The 23,610-nt window shown below is 39.4% G+C and overlaps 2 protein-coding genes across 3 annotated transcripts; both read right to left on the bottom strand.

The window, feature by feature from the left end:
* Positions 1 to 623: 623 nt before the first annotated feature.
* LOC140356396 (endophilin-A2-like) lies at positions 624 to 9,141 on the bottom strand. 2 transcript variants are annotated; one of them, XM_072441293.1, is made up of 9 exons: positions 8,923 to 9,141; positions 5,835 to 5,903; positions 5,541 to 5,757; positions 5,283 to 5,416; positions 4,407 to 4,565; positions 3,137 to 3,240; positions 2,881 to 3,014; positions 2,717 to 2,758; positions 624 to 1,998 (listed from the first exon to the last, which is right to left on the bottom strand). In XM_072441293.1, exons 1-9 carry the CDS (start codon positions 8,965 to 8,967, stop codon positions 1,817 to 1,819), a joined length of 1,086 nt encoding a protein of 361 aa, XP_072297394.1. In that variant the 5' UTR covers positions 8,968 to 9,141; the 3' UTR covers positions 624 to 1,816. The 2 variants fall into 2 exon arrangements, with proteins under 2 accessions (XP_072297394.1, XP_072297395.1); XM_072441294.1 differs by lacking the exon at positions 2,717 to 2,758.
* A 1,179-nt stretch (positions 9,142 to 10,320) lies between these two features.
* LOC140356395 (nuclear receptor ROR-beta-like) lies at positions 10,321 to 23,264 on the bottom strand. The gene is made up of 10 exons (XM_072441292.1): positions 22,805 to 23,264; positions 16,601 to 16,686; positions 16,374 to 16,515; positions 15,300 to 15,782; positions 14,369 to 14,490; positions 14,149 to 14,281; positions 13,640 to 13,747; positions 13,403 to 13,513; positions 12,673 to 12,785; positions 10,321 to 12,580 (listed from the first exon to the last, which is right to left on the bottom strand). Exons 1-10 carry the CDS (start codon positions 22,809 to 22,811, stop codon positions 12,419 to 12,421), a joined length of 1,467 nt encoding a protein of 488 aa, XP_072297393.1. The 5' UTR covers positions 22,812 to 23,264; the 3' UTR covers positions 10,321 to 12,418.
* Positions 23,265 to 23,610: the final 346 nt, after the last annotated feature.

Raw genomic sequence — 23,610 nt, 5'->3', positions numbered from 1 at the left:
GCGCCAATCATTCACAGCAATTCATCACTGAAATTAACCGAACTGGAATGTGGTTGAATTATTTATTACAAAGGCTTAATAAAATAAAAAAAAAAACGTACCAATCTAACATTAGCCAAAAAAAACAGCAATAAATGAAATTGTCTTTCGAGTGTTTCTTAAAATGCAATGTTTATTGAAATAATACAATAATATTATAATACACTAAAGATTACATTAAATACAGAGGTAATCTGTATATCCTGCACAGATAATCCAGAATAATCCCTCCAGCATCACAGCCACAAAGGAAATACATTGAGACTGGATGCTGTGAAGACACATGCAAAGCACTTTCATTTTATATAATTACATTTGTGCAGAAATGGGAAACATTAGAGCTAAATACGTCATTAAAAACACACACACACAAACACACACACTTATGTATCATTATTTTTATGAATCATTACATTTTAGTCAGATGCTGCTTTTAGACAAGTATGGCAGCAGCAGAGTCAAATTGATCTCATCTCTTTTGTTCAACAATGCTTTTCATCGTTATAAAAAGGCAGGTAATAGCCAAAGCTGAGCCCCCTACTGCCCTCTCTCCACTCAATAACTCTAGGCTTTTGATTTAGTGCAATGGGGCATGTAAACATACACCTGAACCACAGCAATTATTTGGTATGAGAGCCAATGCCCTAACCCAACACAAAACAGGAACCAAATAGGGTCATATTCAAGCAAACCAATGTGGCTGAGCTCCCAATTCACAACGGGACAGGGATGGGGATAATAATGAGAAAGGGGTCATGGGTACAGAGGCAGGTGCTGAATAAAAACTAGTGGGGGAGGGCCTAATCCACTGCTTTGGGCCCTCCTCTGCTCAAAGGGTCTGTCTGTTCCACTTCCAGTCTGAACAGTGATGTGCTGTATGAGTGGGCAGGGAGGAGGTCTAACAAGGATCTCATGACATTTGAACAAACATACTGTTTTCAAAGAGGTCCAAACTCTCCCCTTGTGTCTCTGTAAGGCTTTATCAAAAGTAAAGAACCCTATTCTGAGCCTCTTGAATGGCAAAGATGCGCTCATGCTGCAAACGGTGATAAAATTATCCATTGTCTCAAAAGTGTGACATTTCCATGCTTGAAACAACAGTGGAACACTGCTAGCAGGACCCATGTTTGAAAAATAGCTTTGGTTTTGCACTTCAACCATGTTAACGGTTAAAAAAAATATATACATATAAAGTGTAATTTATTTATTGTATACTGAATCACCACCAGATGGCAGCATATGATCGCCATGAGCAGACAAACCTCTCCATTCAACCCAATGCATCAATATAGTGTCTAGAAAAACGCATGCACATAATATCGTACCAGTATGCATATGCTTTTTCCCCCCAACAAAAGGCTTTCATTGCATATATTGTAGTGTATGGTATACTATACATTTCTAGTCAAATGACAAGAACAGGGTTCACAAGGCACAATGCTTAAATCTAAAACTGCACTACAAAGTTGTGACCAGTCACATTATATGTGGTGTGCAGTTATTAAATTATAAAAAAGAAACAGTTCTTCTGCGGGAGTGTCAACTATGTAGTGTACAAAGTGCATATAAAACAGATTGGCAAGTGACACATCCAAAATTGAACCCTGTTATGTCTAAATTAATCTGTATAAAACAATTCCATTTACACCAAGAATAGTCCCATCTACATTAGTCCCTGCATTTAGAGCACTATTTGCTCTTTAATTATATGACGATGATATCTGTCTCCAAGTCATTGGTCCTCGATCATAAACCCAATTTCTTTGTGATTTCAATATTACAGTGGCACCAATACTTGAACATAGTTTACTGGGAAGTACCCTGTTCTCCCATGAAGTGTCCCTTCCAACCAGTTCTCATCAATTTGATTGGTCAAGGTGATGATATCGCCTTCTTGAAAGCCAAGCTCTCCTTCATTTTCTGGTTCAAAGTCAAACAGGGCTTTACATGACGGCTGAGCTGCACAGACACAAAAAGACAATACATAAATTAAACGACTTCAGGAAAAAGACAATTCCTTGATAATCCATCCAACCAAATATGTTAGTTTGAACGAAACACCAAATCGAAACGTTTTTTTAATCTTATCTGGGGCTCTAGAACAAATATATCAAAGTTTAAAGCCAACACTTTAATTGTCAAATTAGTTGTGGCTCAGGTTTCTATGACTTGTTCTAGAGAACCAGATACTTCAAATAGTTAAGAAGCTGACAAGAGAATTAATATAATTGGGTTAATGTAAAGTCACCTCCAAAATGAAAAAGAATGGATTCCTCAAAAGACGAGAACATTAAATATTGAGATGGTGATGAATACAATATTCCATCCATAAGTTTGTAAGCTAAATCCTGTATCTCTGCTGCCTTGCTTCGACTTTCCACTTACCACTGACCCAACCATGTAGTTCAGACAAAACTGTGCACATTTTTAAGAATAAGCAAATGAATCTGTATTTATGTTTTTACATTGATGATTAACAAACCAAAAAGGGAACATTACTACAATGGCCCTACTATAGAGCAGTAAATATATAATGCAGAGCCCTGCTCATGTTGATAGTGAGGGGCTGACTGCATGTTTAAGGTCCCAAACTGCACAGTAGTGTGTGTTTAATAATGACTTATAAGAGAGCGATCCAATAGAAACACAGACACTTGTTTCCATCTGTGTCACTCACGTGGTACTTTCTTGACTGACGTTCTTTGGAAAGATGGAGGACCTGAATATTGTACTGGAGTTAATAATGTCACAAAATGAAACAAACGGGAATAATGAAAAAGGGGCTGACACGCTCCTCTTCAGGGTCTGACACACATCTGAATGACACAACATGGGGTTTACCTGGAGAGTACACAGGAGGGCTGGAAGCAGCTGGAGAGTAGCCACCATTGGAGTTATTCATCTCCCCATAATCAAAGGAGGGCCTTGGTTTTGGTGTGTATTCACGCCTTGGCCGTGACGAAGCCTCATCCACCCTGTATAAAACAAACACTTACATTTTCCACTGTATTCAGTGCTCTAAAAATATTAACCATCACTCCGTATCAGTTATGAAGGCTGATCTGATACGATAAGACACAATCTCAGCAGCACTGACCTTGCGGTCAGCGTCGTTTGGAGTTCTTCAAAGATCTGTGTGGCCTGTCTGTGGTACTGCAGCAGAGACTCAACAAAGAACTTCAGCTGACTCACCTGCTCCACCTACACACAAACACATGGTCTATTTACAGCTAGAAGAGAAAGACAATGACAAGGCTCGTGACATGTAACATGGATCTATTTAAAACCATGGCATGTTCATGTAACTTCTAGTATGTATTTTTAAGGAAACTATGAAACAAGCCAAACAGGTTTAACAACTTCTTGTTTTTCATGTTATTGGAGGCAACAAGGTGTATCACCCAACACAAGCCCTCCAAAAGCTGAGAAGCATGAATTTTGGAAAATAAAATCAACAACAAAAACAATACAAAGTTCTATTTAAAGCATTATGTCACTGCATTTGGAGTAACAGCAGTGAGAGGAAGTGGGACTGAGTAGCAAACACATTCAGCAAAGTTATGTTTCGATATGGGATGTCACAATGTTACGACTATTGTGAGAAAAAACATCACGATTTATTGATTAAGAAAACTTATTTAACACATAACTATTTCTCAAATTTGTGACCAGCTTTATTAAATTGAACTTTCTGAATGAAAATAAAAAAGGAAACGGCCAGATAAAAAAAAAGTAATATTCAGATTGAATTAAAACCATTTCATTTTACTTCTCAAATAGTCACGAGTATTATTTTTTAATTCTTATGATTATATTGACCTAAATTATCACAATTATAAATTTACCGAATAATCTTGAAATGCCTAGATTTTATATTTTGCAGACTGACAATATCTACAAGAGGAAAAGCAAATGAACTGTCATTCAACATTCATTATTCAACTTCCGGTGCTGCTCGTTGCAACACTCCCTCCCTGGAATTTCCCCATTGTGTGACAAATAAAGGCTTATCTTATCTTATCTTCAAATAAACTATTGAGATCATCCTGGCAACAAGGACTTTGATAAATTGCCAGAATGCTGATTTGTTACTGTCAGTAAGCATTTTTGAGGTTCTACTTTTTTGTGTTCTTTCTATAAATGTTAAAGATGTCAAAAGGCTCTAAATGTCCAATGGACACCACAGTTTCCCTGATATTTTGTTAAGATAACTTAAGATAACTCTAGAATAGGAGTTCTTGTCTTAAAAATCTCATTAAACTGTTGTTGTTGTTGTTGTTAACTTAATGTCAACTAAATAACTGATCTAAGTCTAAGTGTAAAAAGGTGCCACGTGTGCGTTGTCGTCAGGGTTATTAATGACTCACATCCGTTTCCAGGAGGCTGTGCATGGACCTCTCAGCCATCTCCTTAGACTCGTGGAACTTATCCAGGGCTTGCCTGAGCTCCTCGTCAGGTATCTTGCCATGACGTTTCTTTTTGTAATCATAGTCCAGACGCCGGCTCTCCAGCTTTTTCAAGTGAAACTGAGGAATTTTGAAAGCAATAAAAAAGTAAAAAATGTATCACAAACACAAAGACAAAGGTTGAAATATTACACAATTTCACAAGCCTTTTTAACCCCTTGAGCTGGGTACCTTTTCCTTTTAAACATTTTTTTTTTCTGACCGTACTCAGAAGACTTTTTTTGCAGTGGCATGTGGTCACTACAAGAAGGCAATCAGTGATTGACCAATACAATCTAATCAACTCTGTGTCAGAACCGTAGTGAAATTGTTCCAAAAAACCTCCAAATAAGCATGTTTTCCCATCACTTCTGCTTCCTGAGGTTTGGCTGGAAGTTACAGGGTCCTCTAGTCCTCCCTACTGGACACTGAGCAAACTGCAGCAAGCTTGCTTCCGAGCAGCCTTTTATTTTATTTTGCTGAGCGCATGGCCTTCCATGGTCAGCTCTCTACAGTGTACTTTTACAAGCTGAGTGGACAGCAGCTTGTTTTAGTCTGTGAAGTCTGCACATGCACACAGAGGACAACACAGCCTCAAACCACACTGAATAAACCTGTGTGGCAATCTTGCACCCAACTGCGAATGTGCAGAGGAGAAGTGAATCAAGAACAGCACCCATTTTCAACAAGGGACTTAGAAACTTTGGTACTGTAGTGCTACTTTTGAGCGATACCCAGCCATAGTAACCCCCAGACCCTTTACTTGCACATAATATTTCATACAGTATTTGTTTCTACCTGAATGTCTTTAATGTCCTTTTCTGCAACTGCCTGTAGCGGATCAAGAAAGTTCTGCTTTACATCAATGTCCAAGGAATCCTTGACCTCTGCCATCCTCTTCATCGCATCTCCAATGTCTGTTAGTGCCCCACCTGCATTTACAAATTCAGAACACCAGCTTAAAGAAATGTCGGATCAAATCATAAAAAGTGAAAAATAGGAACATAAACAAAAAAGGATAACTACTATATTTTACAGTGGATTTTGTTATTTTACCAAAGTTACTGTCGTTGCCCATCTCTTGTCCATATTTAATCATGCAGTCGCCCAGCAGCCCTTCAGGCTGAGGGTACCCAGGGTTCTGCTCCTGTCCTCTAATCTTGGACACAGTGTTCAGCATTGTCAGCTTTGCTCTCGTAGCAGGATTTGGCTGTAGATACTCAGAAGTTTTATTGATGACTTCCACCACTGCTTTGCTGGTAATGTCAGATTTCTAGAAAATAAGAATAAAAGAATGAACACAGACCAATAGGAACCAAAACTATGGTATACAATCAAACAAGAACTGACTCTCTCAAGATCTCGGAAATCATCTTCCAGTTTGGTTCCTTCTGCTCCACCAACTTTCTCACTCATCAGCTGAAAAAATAAAACAGTCAGTGTTACAGTTTATAGTCTTTACATTTTAATCTTAGATGATCTTGAGGTTTATTAAATCTACATGACTAAATTACATCCATGTGTGCAATGATCAACATTATTTTTCCTTCATTAGTAATTTTGCATTGAATTAGGGCCAATGGAACATTTATTGTACTATTCAATTTATCGCACATATAATCTATTTCTTGTTTAGATTGAGAAAGCCCATGAAAATGAGATTTTCCACACAATTTGAATGGATGAAGTTAATGAGATGATGCTTGACAACATCTTAATAGTGTCAAAAATACCTTTTTATACGTTTCTGTGTCATTTGGGAGGTAATTACTGCTCAGTCTATTTCATAAAAGCTTCTCTCAGGACATGGCGTGTGTTGGAGTCCCCGTAGAGTTCAGAAATTATTACTCGATTACTAAATTTGTTGACTTGTTAAATTAACTTATTTCAGCCCTACATGTAACATAGATCTGAAGTTCAACAGAGGTTCTAGATGGTGCCGCTGTCAATGCCTGCCTTGTTTTAGGACTCACAGTGTTTACACTGTCCACACAGATTCATGTTGGGAACACATTGTAATCAATTAAGTGTAATATGTTATGAAACAGCTATTTTTTCTCTCCCAGATTGTTTAAAATCAAATTGATTGCCCAAACCTATAAAAACTAAAGAAAATAGCAGTGAAACTACCTGACACTGATAATATATTATAATATTTTTATATAAATATTTTTAATAAGCAAAATGACAATTCCATGTGTGACGACAAAACCCCGAGCTCTGATCGCACACTATCCTTGAACATCAGATTGACCTGTAATAGTTGAACTTTGATAGTGATTAGATTCTCATTTACTTTAATAAGTAGGATTCTGTTCAGAGTGCACATTGTAAACAACAATACAATTTGAGAGAAGACTGAAAAACCTGAACATGTTTGTAGAGGTCTAAACTCCAACCAGATTTCCTCTATACAGATTATAGATCATCAGAATTTACTGAGGACATGCTATTATTTAAATAACTGCACCCTTTGCCAATTACTCAATTAAATTGTGATTTGATTGTGATATATTATGCCCTTGTTGTCATTGTCATTTAAATAGTATTAGAATTTCTTGTTTAACTGAGTCAGACTGAAGACTTTGACCTGGTTTATGTTTAATATCTCTGTAATTACTGAGCCTTTAAACATGAAACCAAAACTGACACAAACATCAACACAAACAACATCTTCAGTCATATATCATACCTTTTTCACAATAGTTTCAGAACGTGGTGCCATTATTCAACTCCAAACCGGTGTTTGTTGTCAGTTGAACTCAAGATTAATATGGCAAGTTTGTGGACCTAATCTCTAACAAATGATGATAGGGTTCAACATTTGAGGATATTTAGTTCAAAAACAGTGAATCTCGCAAAAGCCTTCTGATTTGCCTCTTCGGGGAGACGCGTCTCGACAAGCGATTCTCGTGAGTGATTATTTGTCGTGGCACTGTCTGTGGGGTCAATGTGATTCTGACTATTAAGACTATTTGTTGGGCGTCAGCTCCAAAACCTCAAATCGTGAGGTTCCAGCAACTTTACCACACACAAACCAAACCTATTCATCAGTGAATAACACGCTCTCCTGTGGCCTTTAAAAGCAGCCACACACCTTTCTTTTGTTGAATTGTTATATTTTTGCTCTAAATATGGGCCCATGGAAAGGCAGCTCACGCTCGCCTCGGATCCTCCAGCATTTGTTTTCATTACACAGCCCGTTCGATCAATGACACTTGCCCTCTCCTCGGCTTCTAACTAATTGGCAAGTGTGTGGTGTGGCTGAGCTTCAAGTGAGACAAATAATTGTCGGAAAATGTCCTCGTGTCTGAGATCTGCACACTTTGCAGATGATTTTTGCACAGCCGGCTTTAGTTATTTAGAAGCAACATCGTCAAAATATAGAAGAACGTGAACACCACCTTACAACACCTGCACATCACACTGTGGCCCTGTTGTAGGGTTGAATGTTCTTAAATATAACTTTACAGTTGATGTATGATGGTTATAATTTCATCAGTGCTGTCTCAGACACTCATGATTGTGCTGATTGATTTCTGCTCACTCATTTCCAGCATTGATCCATCCATGTTTTGTTGTGTCACTGTGACAGGAACTGGTTAGTGCAGAGTCCAAATAACTCAAATTCCACAATTAAGTACACGCCTAACACTTAAAACAATTAAACATATATACAGCCATGACATACTCAATATTTTGGAAGGAGGCAAAATACAGGATGTTTTTTAGGTTTCACTGGAAAACAGTCTGTGTTGACAACACAATAACATTTTGTATTGTATTTCAAGATGTATTACATGTGTAACCACAAATTATACTTACTGCAAAACTCAAAATATTTTTTTGAAGCAAGACAATAGTTTTCCCCTATTCTTTGTTGTTATTGTTATTTTTGGTCATAATGATGTTAAATGACTAGCATTTAGATCCGTTTTCAGTTCATGGAATATTATTTTTGCCTACATCCCGGAATTTTGAACCTTTTGATTGACATGAAGTGTTTTTAAGAGTCTATATAGTCTCTGTATAGTTGTGTTTTACTTAATACAATCAATCATAATAACTTTACACAATCTAGCCAGGAATATGCATAATCATGTCATAAACACGATAAAGAATATGTGAATTTGTCTCAAATCAAAGCAGCACTGTTGCATTTGGCTTCCCAACAGAAAACAAACTGCAACAGCGACCAAACAGTCTCATAGCTCATTGTTCCTGCATAACATTTAATACCAAGTTTGAAGTGAATGTGTCGTTTAGAAGAGGTGAATGTGTCGTTGAGAAGAACTAATCATTATGCTAATACTAAACAGATCGAAACTGTGAACCGTACTTTGGACAAACTTGATTGGCTGCTGCTGCGCCGCAGATGTAAGAGGCTAGTTGTTGTTGAGCTAGCCAGAAGCTAATCTTTAAAAAGTCGCACGTTTACCTGAGTCGCTTTGTAAAGTTGCTTCTTAAACCCGGCGACTGACATCTTGCAGCCTTGACGGTGAAACCTGAACACGAATCTCTCCAGAAAGTTGCGTTAGTCGAAGGCCGAAGCGCACAGTAGAAGTGGCGCAGATCTGCAGTCTTCACTTTGCACCGCGGAACTAACCAGTTTCCTGGACTCGACTTCATGTGGGAGGCGCTGCTCGAAGTGGGTCACGCAGCACATTTCTCTGAGTTGTTGTTGTTGTTGTTGTTGTTTTATGGCGGTTGGCATCCAAGTGTTGCATTGCCGCCAGACTTTATTCCTCAGACTTTGTCGTAGTCCTCAGACTCTCTGAGTGTGGACTGGATCTCTACACTCTCAGATCTAATGCGCTTCTTAAAGATTATACGTCACTTTATGTCACTTTGATGCATTACAGTGAGTGACGTGTGACCACCAGATCCATGGTGACCACCTCTAATGGAAGAAGGAGAGGCAGTTATTGGACGTCTGTGAGTGGGACACTGGGACACTGGGACACTGGGACGTGGATCTGGACATGTAAAGATCTAAGATCTAATTATGACTTCGTTTGGTGGAATAGTAGCCTAAAGTCACACGTGGTAAATACTTATCATAGTTTCCAACGTGAAACTAACTTCACCGCGGTTCATAGTTTTACATCAAGTAAAACTTACAAGTGGCAGTTTGTGAAGAAAAAAGTGAAGTAGCAGGAAGTATGGCTGAGTCTAAGTCTGTCACCAATAAGCGAACTTCCATCCATGATCCACAATAAATAGATTATTAGGTCAATTCATAGCTATTGTGTAATGTATATGGATTTGGGCCCTTGTTCACAGAAGGGTTGCTAGGTAACAGTTGTGGAATCTGCTGCTCATGTCCAACTAGGAAGTACAATATAAACATCACCTAAAAATGGCAAAAAATAGATAAATAAATATATATACATATCATATCATGTGGTTCAACATTAGTGTGGGAACATTAGTGTGCCTAATACTAATTTGAAATATTTTGGAGCACTCTGAGCAAAGATTTGAAATAGAAAAGGCACAAGAATTACCACAATGGCAAATCCCAAGAGCCAGAAACAGTTTAGACTGGTTATTTACACAGCTTTTTTTTTCATGACGTGGATGTTCCACAGTATATTTTTGATGATCTGTATGTACCACAAAAATTGTGTGCCACCACTCAAAAAAGTTTGAAACACACTGAACTAAATAAGTGGAATGAGGGACAAAAGCCTGACTGACTCTAATGGACCAGCAGATGATGGACTATGTCTGCAGGCAGTTTTATCATCTGCACATCCCTTCAGGCACATGATGAATATCACTACACTACACTTGCTTTTTATTAATAAGACAAGTATTCCTGTAGAATTGATTCAAAAAATGAAGAAACCATTTATTACATTCTTAAAATCACATGTATGTATCCTGTTGGACGACAATATAATATAAAGACCTGTGTGACTCAGTTACTCTTGACTAATATTTGTCTTTTACATTTTGTCATACAGTTAGAAGGGGCAGACAAATGATTCTTTGATGTGTGTTTTCAATAAAAATAAAAATAAATCACTGACTTTACAAGACAAAGTGGTGACACATAAAGAAAACAGTGGATATAAGACGGACATTATTGAGAATCACCGCAAAACAAAACAATAACCCCCAAATATTGAAATTCGTCATTAATGCTAAGTGATTTATTTTGTATTCCTATTTCTCGTAAATTTCATTTACAATATTAGGACAAGAGGAAAAGGGCTTTGACACTTTGTGAGTAACATTCACAAAATAGAGCTTACGTCCACAGTGATTATGGTTATGGGTCTCATCTTAGGTGCAAAAGGTGTGAAAAATACAAGGCTAAAGACGACACTGGTTATAAAGGGACAGGATCACAGCTTGCTCCCTGAGAGGCAGGCAGCAGGTCAGAGGACTCTGCTCTCATCGTCACAGCACTCCGGTAAGACATCATTTCATAACCTTTCAAGCGTGAGTTATCTGTGTATGTTACATGTATAGCTGAAAGACAAATGTAGAATAAAAAAAAACTCAAGTCTTACTGGCATTGATGCCCAACCCAGGGGGCAGCTGGTAACTCTGTCTGGTGAAGTGTCCACTGAGAAAGAGGGGTACAATAAGTGCTTTTTCTTCTGGCAAGTGTTGGGTTTAAGAAAGAGGAACAGCAAATGTACAAAATAATACAGTTGCTCCAACCAGCAAAATAGAGTTTATAGATTGGTTTGTTATGGCAACAGAAACAACATAAGTGATAGACAGTTGTACCACACTAATGTGCTGGTTAGAGACTAGCAGGAGATGTAGTCTTCTCACATCAATATTATAGTCCATGGAGTTAAGAGTTTGCCCCCTTCTTGTTTTCCTGTCCTTTTTGTTTTCTTGCCACTGGGGGAAGCAGTGATGCCGTCGTTCAAAGCTAATTAGCTTTGATGCAAGACAAATGATTATCTTGGCTGCGCAGTTCCCCGACCCGTTGTCTCACATCAGCAACAAATGTCCACCCCAAGTGTCTTGCCTTGCCCTGCTGGGTCACCCTCAAGGTACGAGGGGTTGTTGCCATAGAAACCTGAGAGTACTGTTGGACAGGAAAGTAGTCCATAGAAACAATAGTCCACAAAATGATCGTTCTTGATCCGTCTTGGTTTTTCTATCTCCAATTTGCTTTTCACGGCGCTCCACCCTGAAATAATCCCAAGCTGACTTTTTCCATATGCTTATATATAATCATTTATTTACATTCTTACTTAAAATATTTATTTATAAATGTGTATATAAATTAAAGTTATTTTCTTTTTGTCCTGTCTCAAAGTGGCATTTACAAGGGAAGGGGTGTGCGGGACTGAGGTTTCTCATTGCATTACATGAGCCTATAAAAAGGCAGCACCAAACACTGAAATTGTGAGCAAGCTTGTATCAGCCTGAACTGTGCGTCACACAAATAACTGTATTATCTAAATAAAAAATATTTAATATTGGTCCCTATGATGGTCAATACAAGGTAATAGTTGCAAGGCTGCCATATTTTGCAATAATAAAAAATTACGTTGTTATTTTGTGATTGACTAAATTCAGATTTGGTACATTCTCGCTTGGTGTAATCTGACGTGCCACTGGTGCTTATGACTGAGGTACATTCAAATACTTGATCTGCAGTGGATCAGGTTAGAGCTTGGAGCTGTCTAGTGCTATAAAGGGCTATTTTATTATTATACACATGCCCATTGATGTATTGTTAGTGCTACATTGCAGAGGGCCGTGTGTTTATGTGGTCTGTAGTGTAAGGTGCGTTTGCCTGCTGGGAAAGTGAAGGACTACTTTGGATCAAAGAAGAGTTTTTTAAGTCCTGGATTGTCTCTACTGCTGGTTGTTTAACTTCAACATCTATGTCCTTCTGTGCATCACTTTTCGCCTCACTACAGTCTTCTGAACACACTTTCAGCTCTCTAGCTGTGCATCTAGCAGTTTGTAGAGTCCGGCAGAGACATCTCGCTGCCAAACACCTCCCGGTAAAGTGGTGGAAAATTGTAGGCGGTCTCTGGATGAACCAATCGAAAAAACTCCAGTTTGTCAACGTGGAGGTTACAGATGGACTTCATTATAGGCAATTTAGACACCATCTTAGAGAAAAGGAAAAACAAATATGTATTTAGAAAGTGTGCACTAAACATCTATCACTAAGAAGCAAGCGCCATTGAAAGCCCCCACTTACCTTATCCAGTTTTTCATCAGGCGCTCCACTTTTGTTTAGACTATGCTGCAGAGCAAGGTAGACTTTCTCCTGAAGTTTCTGAACCTTTTGGCCTTCTGACAGCCAAGGTCGGTCTAAAGGAGATACAGAGAGAAACATAAAAATACAATACATTCCATGTTTGTTTAATTATCAGCATACATATAAAACAATGATGATGAAACAAACAATAATGATAAATGTACAGCTAACTTAAAGCTGGGGTACTTTTTTCTTCGTAATAAGTACATTTTATTTACACCTCAGAAAGTGTATTGTAAAAGCAGAATGTGTAAAACATAATCAGACCTCTACACTCTGAATTCATCTAATAAACATCATCAAATTTGTAAGAAAGAGCCACGTGAGTCACTATATGACGCTCTAGTCACTTTGAGGTGAGAGTTAATTGGCTCTTTAGGAAACTCACCCTCCTTAATTTTTGTATCTGAAAAACCTGATGTTAATACTAGTGGTGTGCCAAGGGTTTGTGAGAACTAGGAATGAGTTAGAAAGGTTTAAATAACTTATTCCTTATTTGCACTATTTGACAATCAGGTACCCCAGCTTTCATTTTCAGTTAATTTGATTGTGCAAACTGGATATGGTCTCATAATTTATTTTACGTTTCAATTTAGGTTGATTCTTCTAGTAGCTTTACCTTTATATGATAATGTAAACCTCAGGTAAAAAGAAGAACAGAAATAATTACCTGGGGATAAGAGAACAGCTGCACTAAACAGAGCCATCTCTTCATCAGACAACTGTAGACGACACAGTCCTTTACCGAGATCAAAAGCTGCACTTACAAGATCATCACAACCTGCACAAAACAACGAACAAAAGTAGATTCAGTTAGATGAACTTTACTCTCACTTCACTTTTATGGCACCCGTATAAAACACCAGCCATAGTAGCTTTAATTGTGTAACTATATACCCGTCCTCACCAAGTGCTTTGAAGAAGTGTGCTGGGGCGAACTTCCCGTTGAAGAAGATAGTGCTGTTGTTGATGTTGAAGGCTCGACACATACGGATAAGGAGCACCTCCAGACAGCCTGAAAAGGGAGCCACAGGTAGAGTTAAAGACGTGGAGAGATGGAGAGAAAGAAGAAGAGCAGAAGGACGAAGGGACACAGAACGCCCAAGATACTCCAACATGCACCCAATACAATACAACAAAATGTCAATAATTTTGATCCAGATTGGAACATATATTAGATATTCATGAACCATTGAAAAGTTGACAAATAACCGAATAGTATTAAGTATATCCGTCAAGTTTTGTTCAGTTCAAAGTATTTAAGTTTTTAAAGAATGTTTTTAGCCAGTTTCAATTTTTTAAATAGATGTAGGTAGAAGGTTGGAGACAAAAACAGAAGGGAACTTAAGTTAGCATTTTATAGTTTAGTTTTATGGTAAGAATTTACTTAATTCCAACTTGAGAATATGTACTGACCTGCTTTGAGAAGAATAATCTGGTCGTTCTGACACAGATCCATAAAGCCAGCAATGCGCTTGGCAAACTCTACCACATATTGTATAGCATTAGTTATGTGGTGTGCGCATTGCTGCCACATCCACTCTGCTGACTAGAGAAACAACAAAAACATACAGAGACATTTCAGTAGCAGCACTTTAGTATTTTCACTTCCAAGTTTTTAGGAACATTAATTTACCTTGTTCTGGAAACTCCGTGCTTCCTCAGGTGTGTATTGCACCCAGGTAAACCGCTTCATGTCATCGGCACTGTACTGGCATGTCTCCAAGTGAGACTTTACAATGCTCTGAGTGATTCGCTCTGAAGAACACAAAGAAGAACAGTGATGATTTTCAAATGGTGAACACCAAAAAGGCTTGTTCAGACACAAGCTTTGCAGCTAACTTCAAGGAATGGCATCATTGCTTTACTTTATCAAACAGCTTTACATTCTCTGCATTCATATGCACACCCAAATCCTTATTGTGGTACAAGAAAGGTCAGAGATACAGCTCCATAGTTATCAAGGTCTCACTATCTTATTGGTCATCACATCCCTGGAGTGGCCATTCACTTTCATATCTCGAGTCATCCCCATCAGTTGTTGTCTAATATTTATTCAAGGGATCATTATGAAACTGAGCTGTTTTTTGTCCAGTGCACTTTTGCCTGTCTTCACAAATTAAGCATTCCTGCCACTTATGTCACAGAGCTAATAATGTGTCACTTTATAGTGCCAATGTTCTGCCTTATGTCAAACGTAGTCACTGGGATCTCTTTCCAAAGGGGCTACAGCTAATTATTTGCATGAGCACAGCCATTTACAACATGTTGTACACCAGTCTGTTTAAGAGGGTTCCCTTTGGCACTACATTCATTTATCAAACTCCTGAGTCCTGACCATTTGGGCCTCATGCAAACATTGTTATTTCAAATTCTTACTTTTTGGCACTTTCAAAAAAATCGGAAAGTAAAAATGTTCTTCTGGAACAAGAACAAATCCTAAGAGCAGTCTCTGGATCTGCACTCAACAACACCCCTGCACCCGCATGACCAGAGCTCACTTGTCTCCATGTTTTCACAATCAACCCTTCTCTCTAGTCCACCCTAGTCCACTTGTCCCAACTCACCGAGGTCTGCTGTTGAGCAGTCATCTGGCAGACTGTCCAGCAGTGAATGAGAGTGTCCGTTGCTGTCCGGGCTGTCTAGTATGGTCTGCTGCGGAGAGTTCTGATTGGACAAGGACGAGGAAGATGACGCTGAAGAGGAGTTGGTGTTGCCGGTGCTAGCCCTGCCCACCCCGCCTAGCAGCTCCAGGCTGCAGTATTCGCTGGCCTCTTCTGGCGTCAGTGGCAGGTCGAAGAGGTCTGGTAGCGCCGCAATGTCTTCCAAGTCACTGAGAGTGGAGCTTGAGGCGGCGCTGCTGTAGGAGCGGCTCAGGCCCTCCTCCCCATCCTCGCCCGCACTGCTGCACACGCCGTCTTCTCTGGGTAAGGACAGAGAGCTGGAGACTGTGCCTCCAGACCCACCACACTCCTGGGATTTTTGGTGCTTCTGGACCTCAGCGTATAAACTGTCACGCTGCTTCTTGGACATGCGTCCAAACTTCACAGCTGTTGAGAGAGGAATGAAAAATTCTAATTAAATATACCTAGTTATATTTGTTCTAGATCTAGTTTTCTGTATTATTTTTACATGTCTTAAATGGTCTCCCTTTCTCTGTGATTTGGCTAATTATTACTGTGCATACAAGTAGGAAATGTGGGCAATGTGTCTTGACTTGTAGTTTGATGATATAGTTTGTTTGTTTTTATTTCTAATTGTTGTTATTTTGTCTTAACTAATATCAGATATGATAGTTTTATTAGTTTTCTATTTTTGTGGCCCATAGGCTTTATCAAAAAAGAAAGGACAGTGTGAAATGGGGATGAGAGAGAAGCGAGGACATGCAGTCAAGCAGAGTCGGGACTCAACACTGTGGCTGGTTTAACCACTCGACCCCTGAGCAGCACAGTTTTAAGATTGTTGACTGCTTGGACTTTATCTGAAGTGGTGATTGATATGGTGGTTGTTTAATAACAGCTTGACATTGTCTGGGATCATTCAAGGGATATACAATGATTGAGCTACACTGGAAAGCTGTTATTTTGGAGAGATGCACATGCAAGTCTCTGCAAAGAGATGTCATTATTAGCAGTGTTTACCATCTCGGCTCATGCCCAAAGCCAGACACTTTTGAAGGCGGCAGTGCTGGCAGCGATTACGGTTGGTTCGGTCAATGAGACAGTTCCTTTGCCTGGAACATGAGTACATTGCGTTGTTTTGCTGGCTGCGACGGAAAAAACCCTAAACACAGACACAAAAGAATAATGTAAAATGAGGCGCTGTTTGAACAACAGTAACATTCTAATCTTTTTTGTTTTTTTCTTACCTTACAGCCTTCACAGGTGATGACTCCATAGTGGATTCCTGAGGACTTGTCCCCACAGATCTTACAGGGGATGACCTCAATCTGGGCTGTAAGAACAAAAACACAACAAAATTATTGATTATTGTATGTAATATTGTTTTATTAGGATCCCCTAGCTGCCCATTTGATGGCCGCTTGTCTTCCTGGAGTCCTCTATATGATTTATATGATATATTTTTGCCGTTATCTAATGTCACCAATGCTTCCAAGCACATGGATTATGATTTGAATTAAACCTATTTTCTAGTAGTTAAGCTTAATTATTCCCTATCTTGGATTTATCTTACCACCTCCTATAAAACTCATTCCCATTGTTATCTGCAGTGGCCTTGCAATGGTCATGACACTTTTATCTCACCCAGTCAGATTTCTGACACTTTGTGTAGTGTACTTATGGCTTCTAATAAGGAGAATGTCATGTCCTGACCAAGTGCCTCCCTCCTGTACTGCCAGACTTTCAGTGTCATGTTTTCTTTGTCCTCTTCTTCAAGCCTCCTATTGAAAGGTGTCGCCATTAATATGTCCCCCTTGAGTGCGGTCATTGGTCCATTTGAGTCATCCTAGTTCTGTCCCACACAATAGAAACAGAGCTCATCTTTGTCATTTTGAACACCGTACTTGTGAGTAATAGTAGTATCTCTTTCAACAACGTTTCTTCTAGTTTTAAAACAGCGCTTTTCACCTTATAATATACCTTTTGCGTTAAATACATCTGGTCATGACCTTTACAATATAAAAATACACTTTGCACACACATTTTTGAATGTTATATTTTCTATGGATTGGTTAAGAGCTCTTGTGAGTCTGCGCCCAGTGTGGCCCCCGTATGGAGTACACAGTGTACAAACTTATAGACAATCATATGACAACGTGACAAACAGGCACGGTGTCAATTAACCAAGAACAAAGCAACTACATAATTGATTATTGGTGCTCTAAATAAGACTATAAGCTTTTATTATTATAATTATTATTAATAATGTTATTGTTATCATCATTACTATTATTTTTTTTTTTTTTAATTGAAATTATTAAAAGTGTGGGGAAATTTAAACTCGTGCCTGGGATCAGGATTGGTTAAGAAATAGAATAGTTTTCATGTCTTTTCCATCTTTCTCCACAAGCGTTGACTAACGAGCTCTAACTGATGAGGGCAGCTGCAGGCATGCTATGGAAATATGGTTCCCTCCCTTCTCTTCCTGTCTTTCTCTCAGGTTCCCCTACCCCTCCCGCACCTCATGATTATATAACTCTAGTCTGCAAGCATTCCTCACAACACTCATTCAGCAAGCTCACTCTAACAACACCAAGTCCCTACCCTCCTCAAATGTCTGCCTTCCAATTGGGTGTACACTGTTCCAACTCTCTCTGCTATTGGCTGACTCATTTGTCGCTCTGCTGTTGTAGCCTGTCAGCCCATGTGGACATTCTGTCCTACTGACACACTTTCCCATTGCAGGAGGAGAGGGAGGAGAGAGTCAGGCACAATCCTGAATACGGACTTGCCACAGACCAGTTTTAAGGTGGATTCGCCAAGGCTCAGACTGCATATAAAACATTTCCCCAAAGGCTACTTGTCAGCGTCCGGAAATTGGTTGTTATATAGCAAAAAATATTAACAGATTATCAACATTCGCAAGTTCAACAGGCAACTGGCCTCTGAGTGAATGTCACTTATTCTGCAGCCACCACTCTGCCCAAGAAGTGATACTGAGCCTCTGTTCTTGCCCAGTCTATTCTAGTCTCTGCTGTAAGACAGAATTACACAGATGCCCAACCGCCTCTGCTTTCACAACCACACAAACACAATTCCTACAACTTCAACATTTATGTCCACCAGGGGATTCTTTCTAGTACAAGTACTTTGTAGAAAAAAAAATCAGTTGTATTGTCTTAAACCCCCATTTTGGTCTAAAGAAGGATTCTCTCTTTTTTTTTTTTTAACATAGATTGCCTCGTAGAAAAGATTCAGTTGTAGTCACTCTGTTTTTGGAAAAAACAAGTTTTTACTCCCATCCAAGAGTCATTCTCAATCTTCGAATCGAGTCTGGGAACACCGATATTTATCCTACTCTGAGTAGAACCTGCCCTCCGGGCGGGCAATTCTGTTGAAGGGAGTATTTGGTTTCACTTGAAAAATTAACAGCCCTGTAATGGGCTATCTACATCCTACAGTAAACTGACTTTCGCTCCCTCCTCCCTGAGTACCTAATTAGCATCAGAATGCCAACAACTCCAGGGTTTCAAGACACTATTATATACGTTTAAATATATGTATATACCTTCTATACGTTGAATTTTAAACCTCCATGTCTGTTTAAGGATGGATTCCAGAGTCCAGATGACTACAACTGCATATTTTTCAACAATGGAACACTCTGGGACGAATGAGGGATCACACCGACAAAGATTGCCTCTATAACTCCTCTTTCAAACCATCTTTTCTCCCTGCTTCGAATCTTCACCTCACTCACTAAAGATCCATAACGCTCTGTGGTCCTGAACTTGCACGTCTCCTGTGCTGATAAAGCCTCTTGTGCAGTGGCTGTTTAGTCTCTCCTATGTACCGCTCTTTACAATTTTCTTCACTGCACTGGATAGAATAAACTACGTTGCTCTGTTTTTGTGTCGACATCTTGTCCTTAGGGTGAACCAGTTTTTCTATTAAAGTTTTACCTGGTTTCAAATTATTTTGGAATTTTGTGTTGTCTAAAATTCTTTGCTGTTTTTCAGACAGTCCCGAGACATAAAGGATGGAGACACCATTTCTTCTATCTTAGCATCCCTAGGCCAGAGATGAGCCATTCTCTTGAGATACTTTCTCCTTGAAGATTTCAGATAGAACTGAGTTGGTCTTCTCTCCTCTCTTACTGACTGACCCACGTGTGGGTTGGGTTTTGGCGCCATTGTTCAACCAATCAATACGCATGCTTAGACAGAGCTGAGAAGATCTGGAATATATCTGATGTAGCCACTGTTTAGGCCACATAGTTACAAAGATAACATTTTTCATAAGACAAGTCATAAAACAGTTAAATGAGCATGCAGAACACAATAACATTATGTACAGTAAATTCATCTTGTGGACAAAGTCTGTAATCAGATGATTGTTTACTAAAACCGCATAGTCTTTTTTAGCGTTTTCGCTTCAGTCTTAGGAGAGAGAATGGCTCTGTGAGTTCATTTTAATCCAAAAGGAGTTATTAGATTGAAAACGTTTTTCCAACATTCAAATTGTGAAGTCTCTGCTCCTGCAGACATAAAAAAAATCTCATCAAAAATGCAGGTTGTCTGCAGTTTGCTACAATGTCCTAAGGATAATCCGTAGTCTGTTTTAAGATGTGTATAAAAAAGTCATTTACAGAAAGTCATAGCTCTGATTTTGTAAAATGTTGTTATACAGAAGTGAGTAGTATGTAAATGCTGACACCTGAGGGTTTATATATTTGCTAAAACATTTATTTATCTTTAACATGACTGAAAATCACTGTTGACCTGGACTACAACATCAGTTTCAGAAATCTGGCCTCTGTCCCCTTGGTGTACATTCCTAGAGCAACTATCAACTAACCAGAGCAACTATCTGAATTTGTTTTTGTCTACTGAAACTGAGCCTGGGAATATGAAAGACATTTATGCAAATGTTTATGTGTAAACACAATCATCTCATAAAAGAAGAGATGCTTTACACCAGCTTTAGCTAAATTTAGTTTCAAACTGCTGTCACCGGGCAGGTTAGTAAAAACAATTAAAACACATTCAAATAGCCAACAGTTTACAATCGATCCATGAAGTCTCCCACTCTTTAGTTTAATACACCATCACAATCATTTGAAATTACTTAAGTACTACATCATAAATTACCAAATAGGGCTACATTGGGGAATGTTTCCAGCACTAGCATTTCACACCTAAAACATTTCACAAAATGAGGGGGTGGTTCAGCTACAATTATAGATCCCCCCGCACTATCTGCTTGTTTACTGTGCATCTGTTCTCTGACAAAGGGAAAACTGAAACTGAGGAAAGCTGCGGCAGCACAAAACACAAATAAATTATTTTACTGCAAGTTTCAAACAGTTCACTTCTTAAGTAACTCTCCAGACCACAGTGTCTTAAGAGGCCACCTTTGACCCTCCACATTCTTATTATGGGTTCTCCATAACTTGTGCACATACGTAGAGAACTAGTTAAAAAAGACAAGCTGCTCTTATTTGCTTATTACACAAGTTCACATTAGCCTCCAGCACCAATTGTTGTATCTTCTTGAGTTCATTCTCTTGGCATTAGAAAGACTCTGTGAACACAGGAAGCTGGCATGTTACATTGGGCACTTGTTAAGTCATGCCTGCTCTGTTGGGTGTGTAGGCTCATGAAGAAGCAGGGCCTTTTCGCCACACTTTTCCAGAGAGATTGTCAAGGACAAGAACTAAGCAAACTGGTCATTTGAATGTGGTCTTCACCAATTCAAGTACCATGATTCAATAGACAGTATATTCTTGTTCTAATCATAATTTGATTATTTAACTCTTACCATATGTAACACATTGTGTTTAGAAGAGTCAAGTTACTAAGACTCATGGAACCTGACTGGCCCGCTGCCACAGCATTCAAATCAAAGAGCTTTTAATTTCAAAGATGCAAATACCAGCAGAGGCCAGGCTGGGGCCCAGGCAGGGGGATTAGGAGAGGTCTAAAGAGTCCATGGGCCTGTACATGGGTTTGTCTGTGACAACAACTTGTCTTGTGATCCTTACTCCATAAAATCTAAGCTCCAATACAGAGCATTTAGTCAGTCCTAAGATGTCTGTGGTCCCTGTACCCAGTCTGTAAGAGTGAATCCTCTGAATTAAACAGATATGAAAGCTAATGTGTGAAATCAATGTCCAATTGGGCAGAAAATGTGTTTGCTCCTTCTAATCAAGAATGGACAGGTTGACTGAATCACCTACATATAAGAACAGTGAGCTCAGACCAGGCCATAGTTTGTTTACATTTGGATATCCTGCCTGGAGTCGCTCCCTCCACCAGAGCCCCCTTCAATTCAGCCTCAAATATCCATCTCTTTCCTCCCTCTGACAGGACACTAAGCTCTGACTGGTGAAGCTACTTCCCTCAACAAAAGATATGTTGTACTGTCACATTTCAGCATGCAGTATTCTGGCCTATGTCTTATCTTATCTCTTAAAGTTCGCATGTGATTTACAGTTGTATGCAAAGAAATAAGAATACATTAAATATGTCTTGTTGTTTCTTTCCTAATTCATTCCCTTTTGATGCTTTCAGTGTTCAGTGCCATCCTTCGCCCTCCAGTCTCACTCACAGCACATGGCAGTGCACCACGTTTGGAATGGCGCTTCCCACTGCTGCCCCCCCCTCCCTCCGCAACAAATGCTGTATAATGTTTGGTGACATAACTAGGTCAGTGGAACAGCCAGATCTCTGCTCTCACAATGTTGGTCATGCAGGCACCATCTCACCACCACATGACAATGGTAGCACCACAAACTCGCCCATACATATACACCATCGTGCTTTAAGTGAAAACTGTATGAACACATTTCTTAACAAGCTTATTTTAGACCAAAATTATTCACGTAATATTGCTCTTGTTGCACAGAAAACACAGAACAAATATGTTTCAGCCGCACAGAAGAAAAGGCAGGGCAGACTGGTCATTGTGGAATAAATGTAATTATATTGAGTACAATCATTTCTTGATTACATAATTCATGTTTTGGCTGACAACAACCCCCTCTTATGCCCCACCCCTCCACGTTGCATAACACAAGGATCCCTGTGCAACGAGAGAAGAAGCAGATCTGTCTGATAAAGTGGCATTCAAAGATTTGACTTCTCCATATTTCAATTTTACACATAAACGTATCTCATCATTGAACATTGAGTAAATATGTTAAGAGTCAACCCGCTGTAATAAAGCATTGTGTGGTGTAATAAAGCATGTTTGTGAGAGCGTGGTGTGCATCCTCCCTGCGCCGCTCAGAGCCTCACTAATCCGGTCATGCGGGATCAATGCGCGCTGGAGGAACACGGCTCTTAAGCCTCCGCGCGCACACGCTCATTCCTGCTCCGCACACGCACGCGCCATACACGCCGTAATACAAGTAAACACTTATACATTCACTTCAAATAACACAGCCTTACCTCGCATAGTGGTATGTCTTTGATAATGGCTCCTTACAATGAGAGGAACCACATGTGGTTGACAATTGTACGATACCGACAACAAATAATTTTAAAAACGCGTGCAAAAAACTGGTCTCAAGTAGCCTTGAATATCAACTTCGCCCTGGCTGCAGGACTGGAAAGAAGACCAAAAAACTACCCTCAAAGTGCCCTTTATCGCTCGGTTAAGTCCAAGCGAAATAAAAGACTTAAAAAAGATGCTTCCGCTCGCATGGTTACGCGCGTGGATCCGCCGCGAGTGGGTTTGGATGAAGGTAGTTTTATCAAACGAAATAGTCCCACGGTATTGGAGTGGTGCACTCGGCCCCCCTCAGTGCTCTGGCTCTCCGCTTGTTCTTCCCCTCCTCAGTCTATCCTGCTAACCTACTTTCTCTAAGCGTGGAGTCTCACATGATCTCACTGCCGACAGCTCCTCTCGCAGCTCTCGGGAGCGCGCACACGGGGACGCGTTTAAGGTGGATCCAAACAGACTTCAGATCAGACTTCAGATCAGATCAGACTTCAGATCAGACTTCAGATCAGATCAGACTTCAGATCAGACTTCAGATCAGACTTCAGATCAGACTTCAGATCAGACTTCAGATCAGATCAGACTTCAGATCAGACTTCAGATCAGACTTCAGATCAGACTTCAGATCAGACTTCAGATCCCTCACTAACTCCAATCCCATCATCACAATGGGTAAATAAGTCACTTAGTTATAGTTTTAGCTACAATTAACACTTCTTGTCATAAATGGTTATAACATGCTTAAAGGCCTAGG

This window comes from Eucyclogobius newberryi, unplaced genomic scaffold, assembly GCF_026437365.1.
Source record: "Eucyclogobius newberryi isolate DKJ021-1_F unplaced genomic scaffold, fEucNew1.0.hap1 SCAF_12, whole genome shotgun sequence".
Taxonomy (NCBI): Eukaryota; Metazoa; Chordata; class Actinopteri; order Gobiiformes; family Gobiidae; genus Eucyclogobius; species Eucyclogobius newberryi.
This window is presented reverse-complemented; position numbering and strand designations above follow the sequence as displayed.